Genomic DNA, 23,397 nt, shown 5'->3' with positions numbered 1-23,397 from the left:
GTCACAACAGTCTTTTAACCCTAGACAACTAATATATGTCTGAAATATGCAGAAGACCGGTGAGTTCTAAACCTGCATCCAAACGATGTTTCTAGAATAAAAGAAGGGTGCGATAGAAAGAAGTTAGAGCGCACAAAAATTCCAAAACTGGTTTAGGTGTACTTCAGCCCAGGGTTGATAAAGTTGACACTATTGTGCTGTTTTTGATACATTTCGACTGCCAAAAGCATCGTGGCACGACCGCGAGCCATTTGTCATCACAATTACTCTATATAGAGTTATTCTGCCCTAAATGTGAACTTTTCTCAGACATCAACTCAACTCTAAAAATTATACATAGCGGACATAGAAGAAATAAACATATTCCAAAATGAGGATATTTTATTTTTTTTTTTTTTACAGGATCTCAACATTTTTGAGACTAGTATTGTCTATACCACATTCATCCGCAAATGTGAAATGTGATATTTTTCCGCCACACTGAGGGACAGAGTATTATAAGATAGTGTATATATTTGAAACGCCCAATAATAACGCTTAGAGCTGGCCCCTGAGCCGGCTGAAACAGTAGAATTCCACAAAAAATGGTATATTTTTTACTGTTTTGTAAATTGAAAGAATTCTTGATTTTGGTATATTTTGCAAAGAGAGTACTTCTTCATAAATTTTCTATTGAAATAAACTTTTGACAAAATTTTCTATAGAAATAAAATTTTGACAAAATTTCCTACAGAATAAAAATTGCACAAAATTTTCTATGGGAATAAAATTTTCCAAAAATTTTCTATAGAAATAAAATTTTCAAAAAATTTTCTGTAGAAATAAACTTTTGACAAAATTTTCTGTAGAAATTAAATTTTGATAAGTTTTTTATAGAAATAAAATGTTGACAAAATTTTCTATGGAAATAATTTTTTTCATAAAACTTTCTATAGAAATAAACTTTTGACAAAATTTTCTATAGAAATAAAATTTTGAGAAAATCTACAAAATTTTGTATACATATAAATTGTTGACAAACTTTTATATAGAAATGAAATTTTGACAAAATTTCCTATAGAATAAAAATTGTACAAAATTTTCTATGGGAATAAAATTTTCCAAACATTTTCTATAGAAATAAAATTTTCAAAAAATTTTCTGTAGAAATAAACTTTTGACAAAATTTTCTGTAGAAATTAAATTTTGATAATTTCTTTATAGAAATAAAATTTTGACAAAAATTTCTATGGAAATAAAAGTTTTGACAGAATTTTCTATGGAAATAAAATTTTGACAAAATTTTCTATCGAAATAAAATTTGGACAAAATTTCCTATAGAAATAAACTTTTGACAAAATTTTCTATAGCAATAAGATTTTTACAAAATTTTCTATAGCAATAACATTTTTACAAAATTTTCTATAGCAATAACATTTTTACAAAATTTTCCCAGAAATAAAATTTTGACAAAATTTTCTATAGAAATAAAATTTTGACAAAATTTTCTGTAGAAATAAAATTTTGCAAAATAAGATTTTATTAGAAAAACAAAAATATATATATATGTAAATCTGTCTAGATTTAAACATACGTATACTTCTACAGTAGTCTTTAAATTTGATAATATGTAATCTTAGCGCCTTTTGGCTTCGAAAAGTACATTTTGAATACATTTTTAGTACTTTTTCGTCAACATCACTTATCATCCCTGCTTCAGCCTACATGATACAGGGCAATCTGAATCCTCTTTTCAACCTAACCTCAACTTAACCTAACCTAATCTATTATAACCCAAAAGTTTTTCTATTTTCAGCGAGGCAATTAAGCGAGTATAACTGTAATGAACCCATTATTGTTGACTTTCCCTTAATTTTTGAATTAAAAGAGTTTATGTCCATAAAGTATTAAGAATTTATTTTAATATCATTCTCTTTCTCTATGCATATATGTAGCATATTGATTTCATATTCATATTTTAGTGCATATATTTACTTATTTATATATTTTATTTTGAATATAGCCCAAATGAAGCTATGATGTATGTTTAAATGTCTGAAGCTTGCTCTTCTTAACAATAACTTCAAACTTCCTTAAAAATAAACTTATTCCTCTATATATAAACATAAATTCTAAATTATATAAAAATTACTTCAGAGCACAGAAAACGAGTATCCTAACGTTTTTGATACCATTTGCGAGAGTTGTTAATTCTTTCAAATTAAAAATATAAAATATCATAAAGATACAAAAAAAACTGTCAATTTGTGAAATCTATATGTTGGTGGATTCAAATGAAAGCCTTGAAAACTAAGAATAAATAAACGAAAAATAATAATAATTGGTATAAATTACAAAATCGAAATAGAATACACTTAGAATTTTGTTTCGGGTGTGCGATCATATCAGGACTATAGTTAATTAACTGTTACTTACAAAGCTAAGGCGAAAATAAATCTATAGCTTATGAAGAAATAAATAGCTAATTACATTCTCAAGAAAAGAAAAACAAAAATACACAAAGTCATGTGAAAATTCTTACAGTTGTTGTATTCCCTTGTCACAATAGGGCAAAGGGTTCGTCATAAATACGCAATAAGGCGACTTAAACGGCTTAACTCCAAGTTTTGGGTAAACTGAAAGGACCATATCGCTGATGACAATCGACCGCCCGAACGGCGAAAAAGTAACGTTGACCTTCCTGAAATTGTGTCAACGTTACAGCCATAGGCAATAGCATAGCTTTAACATCGCCAACATGACGCCACGAGTCCACCAGAGGAGGACCAGAGGTCTCTTGGTATGCATATATTTGATAACTAACACATTCAGCATGGCGATCCATTGATTCTTCCATTGTCCATGAAATCACTATGCCATTATCCAAATTACTAATGCGTATAGTTGGACGGGGAGGTGGTAATTTCCATGATGGATTAAAAGCTTGCGGTGGTGTGGCCGGCAAAGGTGCCGGGTGACTATATTTAACCCGTTGTTGAGCATTTGCACCAACAATTCGTGTAATACTTGTACCAGCAGGTGTGTTAATTGTCGATGAAAATGATCCGCTCTTTTGACCTAAAAACAAATACAACGACGAGGATTAGCATATTGAATTTTGATATTAATGTATACAAATATCTCACCTTGGGTAGCCATTTGACGAGTTTTATTGTTATTAGCCAATTGGCTACTGGATGGTATACGAGTCAATGGTGGTGCGGTCCTACCATATTGTTGTTGGTTTGCATTTATGTTGTTATTTGGTGAAGGCAAAATCCGCCTTTGGCCAGGATTAACGGGTGCATTGTTGTTCTGTTGTGGCGCAGGTGGTATTTCATCTTCATCGGTTAAATCGATAACAGCCTTTTCTTTGGGTTTGGCTGGGGTAATGCTAACTGCAGTATTACCACCAGTTAGTTGACTCAATGTATTCATGTAATTGTCCAAAGATGCATTATTACCGGTTCCCGTAGGTGTTGTAGCCTCAGGTCGTCGCTGAGCTACTGCAGTTGTAGGGGTTGGTAATTTTTGTTGTGTAGCAAGACGCGGGCTGAAAAAGAAAAAACAAACAAAATGTTAGGGCATGTGTTATGTAGCTTACAATTCAGAGAGCATATAACTGTTTGGCGATAAGCTAAAGCCAAGTGAAAAAACTGTCAGCACAAGTTGAAAAGCTTAAAGCTCATTTCTTCCATAACTGTACCCGGTTTCGAGTTCCCTTTTTCCTAACAAATATATGGCAAATCGAATTATTCCGGTCCTGTTACTTCATGTCCACTATTCCAGTCCTGTAACTTTTTTTTTGTCCATTATTCCTGTCCAAAAATTATTCATCGTCACTGGGATCTGAGCACCTCCCCATAATTCTAACTATTGACCGACCCTCCGATTTCATAATAGGTCTAATTGCCCAAGTGAGTTCAACTTCCCAGCAGAAGCTGGGCTGACGACCGTTATAAATGCCGTCCTGCTAACCCTGCTGATCCTAAAATCAGGGAACTAAATCTAGAGATTAGTAAGTGAGAGCCCTCTCAAACACCGTTACAAGGGATGATGTGATTTCAGTCACCTTTGGCGGCGGAGCAGTCCGAAGAGGTGCGCGAGATTTTTCAGCTAATAATTTGTCGAGCATCCCGAGAGGGATAGAGCGAAAACTGGAGCCATTCGTTGCATTCATGGCCTCTGAGCCAGCGATTCACCACAAGTTACCACCGCCGAAGTTACCAATGCTATCAACAACGCGAAACTATCTAAAGCTCATTATACCCGATGTCTGGAAAATGGGTGGGTTGATTCCACTTCTGAAGCCAGCCAAAGACTCGAGCAAGACCGATTTCCCTTCTCTCGTCAGTAGCCAACACACTTGAAATTCTACTACTCCCCATTCTTGTGCAGAATTTTCCAGATGCCATTCATGCTGGAAAAATGGATTTGCATTGATTTGTGGCGAAGGCAATCGCGACGGTCAAAGTCAACCATGCCATACTACTACTCGAGGACATCGAGAATATGTCCTCAAGTCGATTACCGGTAGGACTTGGGGTGCAGCTAAAGAAACCCTTTTAACTACCCAAGTGAAACGCAGTGGAATAGCATACCGACCTGCCACAACGCTGCCCTTAAAAGTGCTACAGGAAGTCTCCGCAGGGCACCCCTGGTTCACCTTTATGCAAAATTGCATGTTGTCAAAGCAGTACCTCCTGAGTTCTTATCGTAGCAGCGTACCTAACGTGTATCTCATCTGTAACCTAGGGCCACATTACACGCGTCACGTTTTCGCCTGTATACAATGGACTGAATAGGGCCTCGTCCCCATAACGTAGGGACAGCGTACACATCATGATCCGGACCATGGAGGGTATGTAACCAGCTACAGGGATATAAGAAGCTACATTAGAAGACTATATACTTCGGCCAGGCCGAAGCTTATGTACCCTCCACCATGGATTGCGTAGAAACTTCTACTGAAGACTGTCATCCACAATCGAATTACTTGGGTTGCGGTAACACTTGCCAATTTTTGTGTGATTGGGGATCGCCTATATATAACTATAGACCGATATGGTCCAATTTTGGCATGGTTATTAGCGGCCTTATACTAACACCACGTTGCAAATTTCAACCGGATCGGATGAATTTTGCTCCTCCAAGAGGCTCCGGAGATCAAATCGGGGGAACGGTTTATATGGGGGCTATATATAATTATGGACCGATGTGGACCAATTTTTGCATGGTCATTAGAGAACATATACCAGCATCATGTACCAAATTTCAGCCGGATCGGATGAAATTTGATTCTCTTAGAGTCTCCGCAAGCCAAATCGGGGGATCGGTTTATATGGGGCTATATGTAATTAGAGACCATAGAGCTATATGTTGTTAGAGACCATATACCACGTACCAAATTTCAGTGGTATCGGATGAAAGTTGCTTCCCTTAGAGCAATCGCAAGCCAAATTTGGGGATCCGTTTATATGGGGGCTATACGTAAAAGTGGACCGATATGGGCCATTTGCAATACCATCCGACCTACATCAATAACAACTACTTGTGCCAAGTTTCAAGTCGATATCTTGTTTCGTTCGGAAGTTAGATGTGATTTCACAGATGCTCAGATCGACTCAGAATTTCACCACGACCCAGAATATATATACTTTATGGGGTCTTAAAGCAATATTTCGATGTGTTACAAACGGAATGACAAAGTTAATATACCCCCATCCTATGGTGGAGGGTATAAAAATGTATTAGTTATGCAAATATGCCAAAATTCTGAACGTTATCACATCAATACTTAAGTTAGTGTCAATTAGATAGATTAGATTGAATTAAAATCAATGCACATCTCACGAATAGGCTCTACCGAGGCATAATACGAACATTGAATATCAATGAAAAGGAACTGACAATTCCTAGAAGCACTGAAAGGACGACGGCTCCTTGCCCTTGTCACTCAGGAAACATCCAGTCATAGCCGCAGAGTTCCTTGATCTGGATACAAGCTGAAGTACCAAAGCGTATAAAAAAAATTGGATAAGATCGCAAAAAACTGTTACAACAACAACTACATTTCCCGCTTCTAAAAAGAGATTGTCGCTTATCATTGAGCTTCATATAGAATCGAGTATATAGAGAAGTTAGTCTCGATGTGTCAGAAACCGCCACAGCAGCCACTCTACCTAACCGGCTGTTTTGGATGCAGCTACATTTCTAAAATGCTCATAGTTAGACAAACAGAGACTTCTTTGGAACGTGCATGGGAAATTTCAAATCCAAATTAAAATTCTGAAAACAAATACATATTTAAACTTACTTGGAAATAGCGTTACCAACTGGTCTAACATTTTGTTGGTGCTGCAGGCGTTGTGCCGAATCCGAATTATTTTGCATAAATCTCTGTCTCTGCAGGGGAGAAATATTGCTTGATGCAGCACCCCCGGTGGCAGTTGTAGCATTTTTATTTAAAATTCTTGGTTGTGATGATATTTGTTGCTGATTTTGATTAGTATTATTTCGATATACTTGTGAACTTGCCGTGTTATTGCTGGAAGCAGAATTTGGTGCCGATGAAGAACTGGCATTGGGTACAGGGCGGATTGGTGTTACTTTCTGAGCACAACCACGACGTTGCACAGAAGAGGTCATGGCTGATGTGTTCACAGCACTAGATGGTGCGCTGCGTACATCTGACGACTGTATCGAATGATATGGCCGTTGAGGTGAAGTCAAATTAGTTTGTGGTGAATTTATAGGCCTTTGTGGTGATACAGTAGGCATTGTGCTGGGAGTGCCACTTTGTGTTGATGTAGACTCCAAAACTGATTTCTTGTGGGGAATATAAACCTGCAGGCCAACAGCTCTTGTGATTTTCACTGGCATTATAAACTGAGAATTTCGTTGTTCAATATCTTTGACAACGCGATTGTGCACCATTTCTAGGTCACGGAATTGCTTGGATAATTCCGATATTTTCGTTCGATGTGATGATATTATTTTTTCTTGCTTTTCTATCAATTCCCGCATTTCTGCAAATTCACTACGATGAATAATGGCTTCCACGACTTTCTGTAAAACCAATTCTTCCAAATCGTTTTTGGTCATTTTATCAAATGATTTTCGGAACTTTTTTAAAAAGCCCAACGCAATGGATTCATGGTTGCCCAAATTTTTGATATTCGGTGGTGGATACAATGGAATTGGTACTTCGGATGGTATTATTTTCACAATGTCTTTTTTAGCATCTGTTTTGGAGTCTTGTTCCTCTTCTTTTGATTTGACTTTGTGTAGTTCCTCTTTGCTTTCATCTTTTGGTGATTCCGTTTTTGCTTTTTTATTGGCCGATTCCATATTCGAGTCATTTGACTTATCATCAAGTTCCAGTTCAATAACATCATCATGGGAACGTTTGAGAGAAGATGGTGTACCGATTTCGGATTTTTGATCATCTTTTTCATCCGATTTCTTCTCAAGGGTTTCCGATGCTCTTCGACTTTTGCCTGTTTCATCTGTTTTTGATGACATTTCACTGTCTTCACTCAATCGTGGTCGTTTTGCTGGTTGTACAACATCTGAAGATTCATCACCCTTGTCAGAAGCCATTTCTGCTTCCTTGGACTCAGTTTCAATCAATTCGACATCGGCATCATCTTCATCCTCCTCATTGTCGTTCTCGTTCTCTTCCTGTGTTGGTTCGTCACCGGTAATTTCACTTTGCTTAGCCTCTAACAGAAGATTACTACTACTGCTGCAGTTGCTATTATTGTCATCGGTTTCCTCAACCTTCTTGGGGACTTCTGTTGTCGATGGTTTGTCGTTAACCACAAACTCATCTCGAGCATTATCTGAGTTATCTACGTCTATTGTTGAATGTTTTCTTTCAATTTTCTTTGTTGATTCTTCTACATTAGCGTCTTTTTGGAGTGGTTTGTCATTATTGGGACTTTCTGCTTTCGACGATTCTGTTGCCTCGTTTTGGTTTGAGCTTGGAATTGTTTTCTTTTCCGCCTGCAATTCTTCGTCATCGTCAAGAATTACAATGTCATCATCATCGGTGGTCTTATTTTCTTTACTCTCCTTAACTGATTCCTCTGGTTTTTCTTCCGTTGACATTGTAGTTGATTGCGTTGCAGGTTTTGGCGACTTTGCACTTTCCGATTCCGGTGCCTTATCCACAAAGAAGACAATGTCATCATCCGAGTCCTCATTGGCAACCTTTTCATCAGAATCATTCTTTTCTGTTATATCCTCATTTATGGATGATTTCTCTTCGCTATTCTGTGCTGTATTTTGTTTTTCTACTTCTATAGTCTGGTCACCTCCATCGCTATTAGCTTCTACTTCAGAGTCTTGAAGTTCCCGCTCATTTATTGTCGGTTCTTGTTTGTCTTCTTGTGCATCAGCTTTGGACTTCTCGTCACCACCCACGTTTTCCTCCTCCAATAGCTTCTCTTCTTGATCTTCAATTTGTTTGTCGGACTTAGCATCCGTTGGTGTACCAATGTCATCCATTAACACATCTTCGTCCAATTTATCATCTTCCAAGATTTCCATATCATCTATTTTATCTTCTTCCAACAACAATTCTTCTTCATTTAGTTGATCGTTATTCTCGATCACTGCCTTAGGTGCGCCTTTGACTTGATTCATTTCTTCAATCTTAGGTTCTTTACAATTTTCATCTAGTGGTAGATTCATGGCGGTTACCGATTCCTTCTTATCTGCACCGCTGGCTGTTGTGCTAGATTTTTCTGTGTTTGGATTTTCTGTAATATCATTCACTATACATAAAGATTCATCTTTGAGACTATCATCTTTAGATGTATCCTCTTTGGGGATTTCATCTTGAGATGCATCTTCTTTGAGGATTTCATCTTCTTTTATTTCTTCTTGCGTTACGACTTTATCTCCGCAAACATCTTCCTCTGTTTTAGCTTTGTCATCATTGCTCTCTATGTATTCTCCTGGCAAATCATCTGTAATTCCATCTTGTGTGATACCATCCCCAGTGATATCCTCCGTAGTAGATTCTTCTATCCTCTTATCTTTATCTTCACTCCCTAGGTCCTCCTCATCGGATATCTTATCTAACAAAGGACTATCAGAACTTGACACCTGTTCATTGACACTATTTTCAATGTCCTCCATTGCACTGTCAACACCAATTTCTCCAATTTGTTTTTCTTCTCGATCTGTAGCATCAATAGCAATAGAGCTTTGCTCAGCTAGGTTATCATCTAACCTAACAATTTCATCTTCATGTTCTTTTTCCGTTTTGGTAGAGTCTTCTTGGTTTAGAACACTTGCTACAGAGCTTTCAGGAACTTCATTATCTAAGCAATCTTCGACGATGTCATTAATTTTGGAAAGCAGAGTATCCAAGTCATCACCTGGATCTCGCACATTATTGGAGCTTGTTGTTGAATTTGATGTTTCAACCTTGTCGGCTAAAATATCATCCACAACAACGGAGGAAGTAACACTGTGAACTTTCACGTCATCCAGTTTAGGCAGGACATCGTCTTCAGCCAATAATGCATCCTCAAGTTCAGAGGTAACAGGTGTTGCTACGGCAGTATTAGTAGAATCTAAATCAATTAATGGGGAGAGCGTGTCATCGCCATTTGTGATTAAACCATTATTGGATTTTTCTGCAACAAAAATATCGATTTAATAATAACGGAATTTAAAAATTTACTTGCATTTCTAGTTACCATTTGACTTTAATACATCACAATTAAGATCAGGCGCTTCTGTTAAATCTGTCATGTCAACATCATCAACTTCATCTGATCCAGTTGTTGTCTTGACTGGTGCCAATAATTCATTCAAATCAACAGCCGTATTTTGTTTTACTTCCATCATTTTGTATTTTTCTACTTGTGTTTAGCCTTCGTTCATTTGATCTGAAAATATTCAATAGAAATTTAAATACATAAATATTTACTATTAATATTTTATAAAATTAAAGTATTATTTTGAGGATAAATAAATACATAAATAAAATGCTCAAATATCTCTACGCGGGAAATAAGTCTGGCCCTCTTTCTCTCACTGAACATACCACAAACACAAAACAGCTGCTTTGATAAATATGTGTATGCCGCCAGCGGTCTAATACGAGTACCTCAAACCGGCCAATACGATTACTTGCGCTTATTCATTACAAGTAATCAAAACAGAACATGGTTACTTATAGAGCTCTTCATCAGCATGTGCCATTAGTGATGTCAGATCTGGGAATTCGGGTTATTTTATTCACACATACAATCGATTACTTATGAGTCCAAAACAATGCACAGGTTTGACGGTGAAAATCAATATTTCTAAGCTGAGTACTATGTTCACTTTTCAAGCTGAAAACCAGCTTGTTTTCACGGTTACTTTTTTTAATTAATTTAGAAATATAAAATTATTTGCAAACAATTGGATCTTTTCCATCCATTATTTGGCAAGACTCGATCAAAATATAATAGTCTTCATAAATATATTTGTACTTTTAATTTAGTGTTTTGGTGAAAAAGCCGAACATAGTACTCACCTTTAAAGGTAGATTTTCGAATTTTTTAAATTTGCAAAAATGTTATTTAAAAATATTTATTTAAAAATGTATTGGTAAAAACGTAGAAATACTAACATTTATACACGAAAATCAAATACATTCCACATATTCCAATATCTTGGAATCGCGAGTAGCAAAATTTTTGTTTGGCGACATTTTCTTACCACTAAATCATGTAAGCTTAAATTTTTAAATTGATTTGAAGCCTAAGAGTGTCCCGATTTTTTTCGTTATAGATGGATATTAAGTTCGACTTTAGCTGTTAGCTAACAAAAAAATCTGTGCAAGCAGGGTAAAAATATAAATTTTTGTTTCTAATTTTACGATAACATGTTTAGGAATGATACAAATCAATAATTCAAAAAGTTTATTTTCTGTAAAATCAACTAAAAAACAAAAGTAACATTGAAAAATGCAATAAATACTAACAAAAGCTAAAAATAAATACTAACAGAAAAATATAAATTAATTAAATTATTAAAAATAACAATGTTAATGAATATTAATATAAAAGAGTTTATCAATTAGCGGGAAATTTGGCAATTGTTCTTTTCATTAGCTAGATTTTTAATATTTGCTATTATTACTGCTAAAGTACGCCTTAAATCAGTTCCAACATGAAGGTAAGACAGATATTTTGACTTTATGTCTAAAAGTGAGGAAAATGGTTTCAAAATTTTTAAAATGTGTGAATAAAAAAGTGGGTACTGGTTCTGATATTTTAGCAAGAAATTTAGCTGTTGCAAATAAAGTGTAACTTTTATCGTTTTCTCACTGTGGTTGTAAATTAACATTTCGAAATGTACGAATGGTATGCATTTTTGTAGTGTATAATTGATGTTTGTGTTGTTTTAACAAATTTAATGATACAAAACCTGCTCAACCAAAAATGACGCTGCCCCCCCCTGGAACCTCGTGGTGTCCCCTAGGGGCCGCGCCCCCATTTGGGAAGCTCTGCTCTAGATCAAGCAGCGTACCAGCAGGTTTGAACAGAGTTTATAACGATACTGTAGCTGAAACGGTGAGAAGCTACAAGGTTAATCCTGTTCTCGGAGTCCGACCACCGCCCATAGCACCAGAGGAAAGAGACCTCCCATGGCAAACTAGGGTAGTTTTAGCCCAATTAAGATCAGGGAAGTGCAGCCGCTTCAATTCCTACCTGTCTTCAAGCTGAAGTACCAAGCGTATAACATAAAAATGGATAAAATCACAATAAACTGTTACAACAATTACTTTAAAGATAAGTAACCGTGAAATGCCAACTTAATACTGGCCTTTAATATGAAAAAAATTCGTAGACTTTTTTGCATTTTGCCCGGAATATTAATTTGTAGGTTCTTTTGAAGAAAAGTTATGAAAATTATCCCTAGCACAGTAGGGTATTTTGAGGGCATTTTCAGCACCGCCAACAAACGAGTGCTGCGAGATTGCCCAAAAAGCAGAGTTGCATATACTATTGATGGTGACTTGAATTATTTAAAATTGAATAATTTCAATTTTTTCCCCTAAACCAAATATTTTGCTCATAAATAAAGAACATACGAGAATGTTGTTTACATTTCATTTAACTTTTTGCTTCATTGAAGTATTTTCTCCCCGTTAAACTGATAGCATTTCTCAGATTGCTGGCAGCATTGTAAAAATGCAAAATTAAATACAAAAATTTATTTTTTTAGTAAACACTTTAGTAGTCACCTATATGGTGAAATATAATCTTCCTTGTGAAAAATGTTCACATTTCTAACGATAGTTCGACTAAAAGGTAATCGGTTACTTTCGTAAATTGCAACACTACTAAACAATGGAGCGAATAGCGTAGCTAATGAAAATTTGACATGGACCAACAAAAACAAACATTTTCGTTTGCAAATTTTATATTAAACAGATTAAGACTTATATGTATGGAATTCTTCAATGGATCTGATTGTTGGTAAAACTTGAACTTGATATAATGCAAAGCTAGAAATTGTATGCTAACCAACCAAATCATGAGAATTATAATGCAAACCCTACACAATATATAAGCGGGTTATTATACCTCATGCACATTACACTTGCGAAATCCACTTTAACTAGATTTCAACAGTCGTTTGCCTTATAAAAACGGGATTTCAAATCTATGTTAAGTTGATTTCGAGGCTAATGTGAATGGGCTATTATGTAAATTACATCCAGGGATCGAAGTATATACATATATTGAAAAGTCCTATATGGTCCATATGAAATTAGTTCGGAACCCTATTCATAAAAACGTACAACCCAGGTTGTTGTTTTATTAACGATAAAGCAAACAACGGAACCGATAAAAATATGAATATGATTTACATATATAAACTAAATATATTACAAACAATTGAAAACAAAATGGCGTCGTTGAACTGAACCATCAATATATTTACGTAGGGTTACTCACATATGTTTACACACATACAAACAATATAAGCACATAACTAAATGAGTGATTGTTTGCTGTTAATGGGCGAGGTGATTCGAGGGGAGAATAAAAATACGAGCAATTTAAAGAGAGCGAAAGAGATAATATATGCGGAAAGCAAAATAGGCCTACATAAAACCAAATTTAAAAAAAATTATATGGTTTTTATAGAAAAAACAAAACTTACCGAAATTGTAAAAGAGGAACGATTTTGCTTTTATTATAACTCTTTGTATCTTTCTAGCAAAGAAATAATCTTGCAAATGTGCACCAAAAAAGCGACCGTTCGTAAACACGTGAAACAGAGAACTGAACAACAGAGCCAAACAAGTGAGTAGTCGTCGCTTGCTTGTCTTTCGGTATTCGTGTATTATATGTTCGGCTCAAAGTTCGGTGTTAGGCTGTACTTTTGATATTTCGGAAAAGTAGGGTCAATATGGACTTAATTCCGGAACCCCAGGGGTATTATGACCTATATGGATAAAACTTGTTTTTTTCCGCTTTCAAATTGAAATTTTATGATTTTGCAAATTCATAGTTATTTAGAAAGAATAAGCCTTTACAGTTTTTACAATAAGCCTGGAACCCGAAAATATCCAAGGGTTTTAGGACTTTTGCTTATAAAAATTTCCGATGAAGACTCGACAACAAAAGATTGGCATAGACACACACACACACACACAAATAAGAGCAAGCAACATTTGATGCACGATGGGTAGGGCACACAAACGTGACGGAAAGATAATTCTTTATCGCTTGGTTTTGAAAGGGGAGGGGGTACTGCGGGCGGTATTACCTAAGTAGTGTCCAACCTAAATTATTTTTAGGGGAACTTTAGTATGAAAGGTGAGTCCCGAGGGCTGAAAACAGCAAAGAGTGAAATTATATACTGGGAGATAGTGAATTTTTACATTTAATAGGGCCAAAGAAGGGGACATTGTTATGTAATACAACGCCTCAAATCTAGTGGATCGATTTGTTGGCATTTTATTTCAAAATATATTGTATATATTACCGGTTTTCCGCATCCATTTCAAACAATTGAAATGTGCTTGAAGAAGTGTTGCCATTGTAGAGAGAAGCCAGATGTGAAGGCAACACAAAGCCATGGGTGTATATCCATGGGATACATACACAAAAGGAGGTTTGTAAGAGGCAATCATAATATATCTAACAATATTATTGCAAGATTTTTCGTTTAGAAAAATTATTGAAAATTGATAGGAAAATAATTAGCAGCTGGAAGGGGGATCTAAATGAAATTAGAGGGTATGTATCTTAGATACCTTATCAAATGTCTTTAGGGCCGTTTTGAAAATTCAAACAAATTAAAAAGAATATATAGGAATACACATGTGAGAGTTGCATTCATTAGTTTTATAAAAAAGGCACTTTTCGTGAAAAAAATTTAAATAAAACTTGCAAACACAACATCTACACTGATGAGCAAAGCATGAAATGTTAAGATACCAAACCATTGGCTGTATGTTAAAACACTGACGAAGGCAGACCAAGGCGGTCAGTGTGCTATGTATATTAAGCTAATTTAGGCTACTTTATAAGCTAGTTTTTACTGGAAACACAAATGCAGTCCGGCTATATGAATTCCTATTCAAATTGTAGGCCTATTTAGGTATAGAATTCAAAATCAATTTAACCCATAACCGGTCAATTAGCGAATATGCAATATTATCCTTATTAGATTATAACTAGTTACAGGAAAATCATAGCAATTTAATACAAATAGAAATAAAATTTTAATTTTGCTCGAAGATATAAATAAACGAAAAATATTTTTTTTCCATTTGAGGCCATCAAAACTTGTTATACGCTTAAGTGGATGTGAGAGAGCAAGAGAGTAAGTGTTGACGTATTAAGCTCTTCGGGTTTGTGTAGTTGGCTCTTTTGTTGTTTTCTTTCAATGCAATGCTACGTAATACCACTATAAATTAATAAAATAGTACTTTAGAGAAATATCTAATACTTTAGAGAAATATCTAATACAAAAAATATCTAATACTTACATATGTATTATCAAAATTTATCTCGATATTTTAGGAAAAATTTATTAGGCAGCTAGATTAGATTTAATGATTTTTTTATAAAAAATATTGACTTATTGAAAATAAAATAAAAATCTTATAAAATTATCTTTAACTATATCCTAGAAAAATTTTATCTAAATTATTTTTAATATTCCTAAATATTTTTTAACTATATAATTTGATGTGCATTTATATAAAGAGCAAAACGACCAAAACACTATCTAGATACATACACACAAATACATGTACACACTAATAGAATGTATACCAGCTGGTAGGTGATAATAAAGAGAGCCCGGTTGAGGGGGGGCAAAGATACAGAGATACAAAAATAATTACACAAAACTGTTATGAATATTATTTTACTTTAAATTTTTAGATGGCTCAAAAATGTTTAAAAAATATATAAAGGCACTCATTCATGCCCCTATCGTGCATATGAATATAGAAACCCCTGTAATGGAACGATGGTATACAGATTGAGAAAAGAAATATAAAAGCCGTCGGTCTTGTGTACATACACAAAATAGTAGTTAACATAGTTCTTTTTCCAGTAAAGTAGACTTTTTTATGTTATCACTTTATTGAATATAGAATAAAAATTGTTAACTTAATACACTAATTGTGTAAAGTATCGCCGCTTTTCTTATGAAATAATTTCGCCTACATATTTCATAATGCCATCTCATGAGGAATGGTAATGGACCAAGCTCGCATGGCTTGCCACATATATATATGTATATATTATAGGGCGAAATGGCTAGGAAATTTGCCAGCATTACAAAGGAGATTGTATTACACCCATGATAATGCGTTCACATTTCAACCCATTAAAAAATTCGATTAATTAAACTGCAAGCAATAGATGTTACTTATGCATGAACAGGTTTTTCTTAAAGACGACTTTGTAAAATAATGATTGAATTATTACTATTATTATTTGACAATCACCATCATTACCATCTGCAAATTCCACAATAAATCCAAAGTAGTCACCACCAAAGTACAAGGCTCCCGGAGGTACCCAACATCGTTCTTCTTAACCAAATGGTGAAAGCTTCTATGGTAGCAGTATGTTAAGTTTTATGTTTACATAACCACAACCTTTCATGGCAAAACATGGAAGGGGATAATCCGAAACTTCAATTCAATTAGTATTATTTAATTGAAATAAAATATGTATTAACAAATTTAAGTGAAAAAATTAATTACTCCTAAAAAATGTTATTTAAAAGAGTAAAAGACATTCCAGTTTTCATTCAAACACACACATCTTACAAACACGTACATTCAGTCACACAGTCATGTATGCTTAACAGAGTAGAAGAGACCGAATACGTAAAGGTGGGACAGCAAGCCTTTTGCTTTTATGTTTAAGATATAAACATATGATAAGACCAAAAATTATTTCAAAAGACATATGAAGGTAAATTATTGAAATATATTGAAAATTTAACAATTAATGTGGTTGGTAAAAACTTTTTCAAAATAAATCGTTTAAAATGGCCAAACTTAGCTATTATAAGCTTATCACTTTCCACGTTGGAGATGTAAAACATAGATATATAATACTTGTGGGCCTAAGTTTGTATGTGTATGTAAGCCCATTGGATAAAAATTCATCGTTTAGCTTTAGCATATAATAACAAAGAGAATTGTGTTTTAATAATTTTGAACAGAAGAACATGTGAATACTCTTGTTATTACAAGTCTCTTTAAGTACAGTATATGCTTACTGCATCGGACATACATCATTTCAGAAAGAATAATCGATATCTTTAAAATGTTATAAAATTATTTTACCTATTTTACGATTTCTGGAATAAATAAATATTGGTATACGCAACATATTCAGAATTAAATCATTTTTTATATATTAATGAATTTAAAGCAATTTCTCTCTTTATAATAAATTCAATAGTTAATTTTTTTTCCTGACAAATGGGAAAACTACCAAGCCGTCGTCTATTAAATTTGTACAAATGTAGATTATACTGAGGTGCTATAGAGATACAACCATGTTCAAAATACGTTACGTTTTTTCAGTAGAGTTCAATGCATACTCATTAATATCAATATACTGCGTACAAACATTTTGAGAACGGTTTTCGTTTAGCGCAAAAAACATTTTGTCTTTTTATTTTTAACATCGAGTATACTTTTTAGGTGTGTATACGTGTTATTCAAAAAGTCGTCTCTATACAACAAAGAGTCAATCGCTAGTCTCTCCTCTCTCATTTTCTTTGCACTCTTTAAAGAGCATTTGTGGTCCCTCTCACTTTGTTTCTTTTTTTCTTTTAATTTTCGCCAAATTTTTTTTCTATATTTTGTTAACTTTAATATAATCAATATAAAAACTTCGCACTTTTGTTAAATCATATTTATACATATCTAACAACAATGCAAAATACCTACTGTACAATAGTAGCCTAAGCATTCTGTTAAGTGAACATAGAGTTTTATGCATGAATACATGTAAACATAACCTAACCAAAATATTCTCAACATATTTAGTCCAAATTTGTCAAAATTAAAATCTAACGATTTTAACGACAAAATAATAAGATTCCCTAAATAAAATCATAAGATTGTCTATATACCACACAGCGACTTCGCTAAAAGGTTATACAGTGAACAAAAATGACGCTACCAGACGAAGAAGAACAACAACTAACACGAGTTCATGTGTATGTATACATTAAAAAAATAAGGGGGGAGATATGTACATGAAAAGTGAAAGGCATTGCAAAAAATTTTTGCCTGAGTAGATAAATTCTTCTAATGAAAAGTGATAATTTTAAAGTACCTAATAAAATATATGTTTTTATTAAATATATTTGCTATTTTTTATAGTGTACCTATTAGTTATGAACTTAAGAAGAGGTTAACTGCTCTTTTATAAGAATGGTTGAAATAGGCCTAAGTGGTATATAAACATATTTTTAAGTCGAAATAGTCAGATATAGAGAATTTGCACTATATAATATCGGGGGAAAATGAAGCAAACAAACAAAAAAAAATAACAACGACACATCATCAGTCTGTTGAACGTTACAAGTTTATTCATACCGATTGCAAGTGAGAGAAAGAGAGGCAAATAGAAATATGAAAACTGATGCAGGGCGTTAGAGGAAGAAAAAGTAAATATGTATTATGTATAAACTTTATATAATGTATAGGTTAGGAAATATCGGACATTAAAACAAAAACATAATGTATTTATATTATCTAGTGAAATGTCTCCCCAAGAGAGTAACGTAAAATATTTTATATACCTACAACGTAACATAACTAAAAATATACAAAAGTGTCGTAACATAACAATAATATATAAGACTCTGTGACACTATATATAAACAAAATATATAGTCCGATTCTATCCAAAACAAAAATTTAAGCCCCTATCGTCAAAGTAATCTTGGGAAAGAGAGATACAAAGAGCGAAAACAGAAGAGAAGAAGGCAATGGAAAAAAACTGCTGACACATACAACTAAGCGGTCGTATATATGTATTTGCTATACCCCAGATACAAAGATTAGGTCGACAACGAATACTAGAAGAAAAGTACAGAATTGATTTACGAAAAAACATCTTCTTTGGTATACACACATGATTTGACTTTATGCGAATTTTTTTTTGAAAAAAATCTGTTAAAAACCCCTGTCTTTTTGCAAACACATGAGAAAAATCGACCGTGGCAGCCATATTGATTTTTTCCGAAATTCATAAAATTCAGACAAAGGGGCATATGGGTAGGGAATTCAGCGCTGTGGTGTGACAAGAAATAATTTGTAAAACAAAATGGCTTCCTCATCAAACTCGCCTAATAAATTGAAGTTAGCATTTGAGGTTATGAGCATAATACAAAAAGAAGGGAAATATTTATAAAATAATATTTTTTTTTTAACAAAAATCAATCTATAAAAAAAATAAATTGCTTTAAAAATTTTTCGATAGCGAAACGTATAGCAATGAGTGCTGTCACATTTCGTACACTTTTTGAATAAAAGGGTTGCCCTGCAACGATTTAATGAAATCCCAATGGGATTTTTTTAAATCTCCAAATGCCCAGATGAACACCACTGAATACAAGAAATTTGGAAATTAAAGATAAACAACGAAAATATTATTGATAAATAATAAACATATATAATATTCGCATTACAAAAGGGAACGGATATAAGCATATCTCACATAAGAAACAAACACATATAAGAATATTGTATTTTTTTTAATAGCAATTATTGCTATTAAAACATTCGAATATAAGGAACAAACCCTTTTTTCGAGTTTCTAATATCCATTATCAACGGCTCCCATTTAATTTCAGCTTAAAAACATATGTAGACTTAACCAACAGAGGAAAAATATATACAAAATTTATTCTGATAATTGGTAAAAACGAAATCATTCTGATAATTGCTTGATAGTTTCTCAGCAAGTTGAGGATGTTGAAGAGGATGTTGTTGTGTTGTTCCGAAACAATCGTTCATCTAACCGTCTTGCAGTCGAATAGCTCATTCACATTAGGCTCGAAATCTACTAAAAGTGGATTTGAAATCCCTTTTTATAAGGCAAATGACAGTTGAAATGTAAATGTTGTAGTTTAGTCGACATACGGTTTTAAGCTGATATTAAAATAGTAACATGAAGAAGATTGAAGAAGACACCAATAAAAAAAAATTAAATATTTATTTAATCAAACCGAGCCCATGGAGTATTTATTGATAGATAAAATAAACGATAACAGAATTTTTTCTTATGGTAAAAGTTCGCATTAACACGCTAAGACAGTAATTTTTTCGCATTTACTTTTCTTTCATAATTAGTTTTGAAATATGTACCCAAAAACGTTATAATTGTATTTTTCTCTTATAGTTTTATTTTTGGTATTAAAGGCCGGTATGCACCTCTAGCGAAATTTTCGGTAGCAAAAATTTATTTAAGTCTACAACAAAAAAACAGGGCTGTGTATACAAATTTTAAACCAGCTAATCGCTTTTAAAAATTGTTAATATATGTTCCAAATATTCCTCAAATAAATTGTTTGTTATTTACAGACCTTTTAAAACTTTTACGCACACAATGATTGTAATAAATTAAATGTTTGCTGCCAAAATATGCTTTTGACAACCCTGTTATTTTCATTAGAGGTGCGTACCAGCTTACGAAATTGAACGCTACCGAAAATTTCGTTAGCATAAATAGCAATGCATTTCTTATGGGAATGAAATTTTTCGCTAGAGGTGCATACCGGTCTTAACGGGTAAAATCGAACATAGTATCAACCTTATAGTAGAATTTGCATCTACAGTTTTCTTTCTCCCCCGGTTTTCAAAAAGGTTTTTGCTTATGCAGGCAGCTATTTTTTAGTACTTAACTTCAACAATATATTGGCAATTAAGGTAGGCTCGAAGTTCGTGCTTCACTGTGATAATCATGAATTTTTCATGCTGTTGTTTTTTACTAATTTAATCTCAAAAAATTTACTGAATGGTTACTTTGGATTATAACCTTGCACATTATGAGTTTTGCAAATAATTGTATTATAATGCATAAAATGCAGATAAACACATACATAATACCATTATAAAAGGAAAGTTTAAAAACAATTTGTAGTACAATTTCATTGTAATAATAAAATAAAATATATAAAAACAAAAACACACTTTAGAAGGCAACGTAGGCGTACAAGTTCTCATTACTTCAAATTTCAGTTAATAAATGCATTCAATTTATAATTAAGGTCCCCTAGAACAATTGATATTTTTATTAAAAAGTACGTCATTATACGTTTACTTTTCTTTCAAAATTTGAATGACTTCTGCAAAAGTAATAAAATAACATTGGCATCTTATGAATGGCACCAACTGTAAGGTGAGTGACGAACTGGACACATTTCGCGACTATTCACCACTCAATCGTTTAGTATGTGGACGATGGGAATACAACAGCAAACTTACAAAAAATTCAAAATATTTGTTCAGCCTTGGTCTCTTAAAGCTTTTAGTTATCCCTTGTTTCCCATGTATTCATCGTGACATCTAGAAATGTGTGCAATACAGTACTTTCCAATTAAAAAAGCTTGGACGATTCCAATGCTACGACACGGGCGGTGCATGTATTGGATATATTACTATCCCACTGATAGAGAAGTAACTTCTTTAAATCCGAGACGTAAGAAGGGTAGACGTAAAAGAAATACAAACTGGTGAGTCCCATTTAAACAATTCAGTCGATGGTCATGGGTTTAATTCTAGTTTCGACTAAACAAAAAAGTTTTTCAGCAGCGGATTCTCCCCTCTCAGTAATGCTGGCAATATTTCTGAATGTTTCTTAGTTTCTTTAAGACGTTTCATTCCAATGTAAAACGGCGTCCGATCTCGGCTAACATTGATCTAAACATATAATCGGGCAGCGCTCATAAGAGAGATGTTTACAATGTGGACTGAATAACGGGCTGCCTCTATAGCTAACATATATGCTACGATTTTCCCGACATCAACCGAGGCACTCACTCAACACGTTTTTATGGCTTCCGTCGCTTAAGTTGTCATGGAAATGTTGGTATATCCTCACGGGAATATCAGTACAAATGTGAATTTCCATACCATCTAGTCCTGTCCGACTCTATATTTGACTTAAGACGTATTCGTTTCTCAAAAAATATGTTGCCTTGGTATTACACTACTTTTTTCCTCTTTGTATTTTCATCCAAATGATAGTGAAATTCCAAAGTTATTGCTAATTCATAATATTGTGAGGGACATAGGGCACAAAAGCTATGAGAGTGTCCTTAATACACAAAAAAATTTTCAGATTCGATCACAAAATTGATCCAATTAATTTTTTAATTTAAATGTCTTCAATCACGGAAATGATAGTATCAATCAAAGTTTTAAATGAGAATCAAAAAATACTTCATTAAAAAATTAATTGATTTCATTAGCAAATTTCAATTAATTTTTTAATTGATTCAACTGATGTCGATTGCAAAATTCAAGTAATTTTTTAATTAAAAACGAAACTTTTTTGAATCGCTGTACTATATTTCAATAACTTTCTATAACCTTTTTTATTCTTCTTAGTTTGATTCAAAATTTATAGTTCCAAAAAAATGTTTAATTAAGAATTTTGAAAAAAAATATCCACAATTTTTTAACTGTCTTACTCGAGTTTGATTAAAAGTTAATTTTACCAATTTATTTCTGTAGTTGAAAATTTACAATTTTCAATCATTGATTTCATGTTTCTAGTTTGATTAAAAAATGTATTATATTAAGTAAATTTTTAATTGAAAAAGTTTTCAACTTCAATCAACGTTTTAATTGGGAATATTTTGGTGATATTTTGCAATCAATTTCGAGAATATGTGCAATTTGCCATTAGTGATGCAAGATTTTCATTTACCCCAAATCTAAACGGTCCTGAACTCATTGGAATATATGGGCAACAGGAAAATTATAGGAATACAAAAATATATTTCCCTATGTAGATATGGATGGATAATTATCATGTACTATTAAATAAAACTATAAACTTCAATCATACGTTTATTCCCAAAAATAAATTTTGCATCCATAGATATTGGCAACCCTGCGGCATTATGGAAACAAGAACAGGGCCTGTTTTATGTGGATTCTTGTTTGGGTTTTTTTCAAATTTTTGATTTGCGCAAAGTATTTAAAATTCATACAATAGAAATTTTAAAAACTTACCTATGATTTTGTTTATTTTTTATTGAATTTTATTTATAATTTGTAATTCAAAAATATTGCAATGTGTTTAAAATTTTTTGTTTTAATTATAGTTTTGGAACTAAGTTCACTTTATTTATATATTGTCCAATATCAATAAAACGTAAAGTTCAAAGAATAATTATTTACTTAATTGTAACTATTTGCGAGAATTGAGAAATGAACGAAATCGCGACATAAATTCAGACTACCACTTTCCGCTAATCATACGCGTGCCGCAATCAACCACAAACAATATGAAGCTGTGTTAAGTAAGTATTATAAATGACAGTCAAACATTGATGCCACCTAGTTGTTTTCAGTAAATAAAACATTCAGATTTTTACATTGTAAAACAATCAGGTAATGATTATGCTAAGAGATGGGTACCCAATAAACACAAATAGTGATGGCAAAATACTTCATGTACATTTCATACTTTTTCATACGCTTCCCCATCACAGTTGGCGATTGTTGCAGTGTCACTTACGAGTCTGTGGTAGCGATGAGGATGAAATGGAACTTTGAAATGCTGACAGGGTTTTGAAACGCCAAGCGTCTGAAAAACGATCACTTTATTCCATTTGGAAACTCGAAATGTGTTCACCAATATACCTTTCACAATTTTAAGCGTAATAAAT

The 23,397-nt window shown here is 33.3% G+C and overlaps 1 protein-coding gene across 2 annotated transcripts; it reads right to left on the bottom strand.

Annotated features, from left to right (window-relative positions):
* Window positions 1-1,869: 1,869 nt before the first annotated feature.
* On the bottom strand, window positions 1,870-23,006 carry wde (Fibronectin-III type domain-containing protein windei). 2 transcript variants are annotated; one of them, XM_075313916.1, is made up of 5 exons: window positions 22,739-23,006; window positions 9,693-9,884; window positions 6,296-9,629; window positions 3,126-3,532; window positions 1,870-3,057 (listed from the first exon to the last, which is right to left on the bottom strand). In XM_075313916.1, the coding sequence occupies exons 2-5, from the start codon at window positions 9,841-9,843 to the stop codon at window positions 2,594-2,596; spliced, it is 4,356 nt and encodes a 1,451-aa protein (XP_075170031.1). In that variant the 5' UTR covers window positions 9,844-9,884; window positions 22,739-23,006; the 3' UTR covers window positions 1,870-2,593. The 2 variants fall into 2 exon arrangements, with proteins under 2 accessions (XP_075170031.1, XP_075170032.1); XM_075313917.1 differs by lacking the exon at window positions 22,739-23,006 and adding an exon at window positions 13,162-13,264.
* Between the last annotated feature and the right edge of the window lie 391 nt (window positions 23,007-23,397).

This window comes from Haematobia irritans, chromosome 5 (assembly GCF_050003625.1).
Source record: "Haematobia irritans isolate KBUSLIRL chromosome 5, ASM5000362v1, whole genome shotgun sequence".
Classification (NCBI taxonomy): domain Eukaryota; kingdom Metazoa; phylum Arthropoda; class Insecta; order Diptera; family Muscidae; genus Haematobia; species Haematobia irritans.
Note: the sequence above shows the minus strand (reverse complement) of the source record. Positions and strands in the feature narration are given on the sequence as shown.

Excerpts from the sequence above, each read along its gene's own strand:
- wde (XM_075313916.1), bottom strand. The coding sequence starts at position 9,843 with ATGATGGAAGTAAAACAAAATACGGCTGTTGATTTGAATGAATTATTG. Across the intron at positions 9,630-9,692 it reads TGATGTATTAAAGTCAAATG|AAAAATCCAATAATGGTTTA; the intron begins GTAACTAGAAAT and ends TTTTTGTTGCAG. Across the intron at positions 3,058-3,125 it reads TCGTCAAATGGCTACCCAAG|GTCAAAAGAGCGGATCATTT; the intron begins GTGAGATATTTG and ends ATTTGTTTTTAG.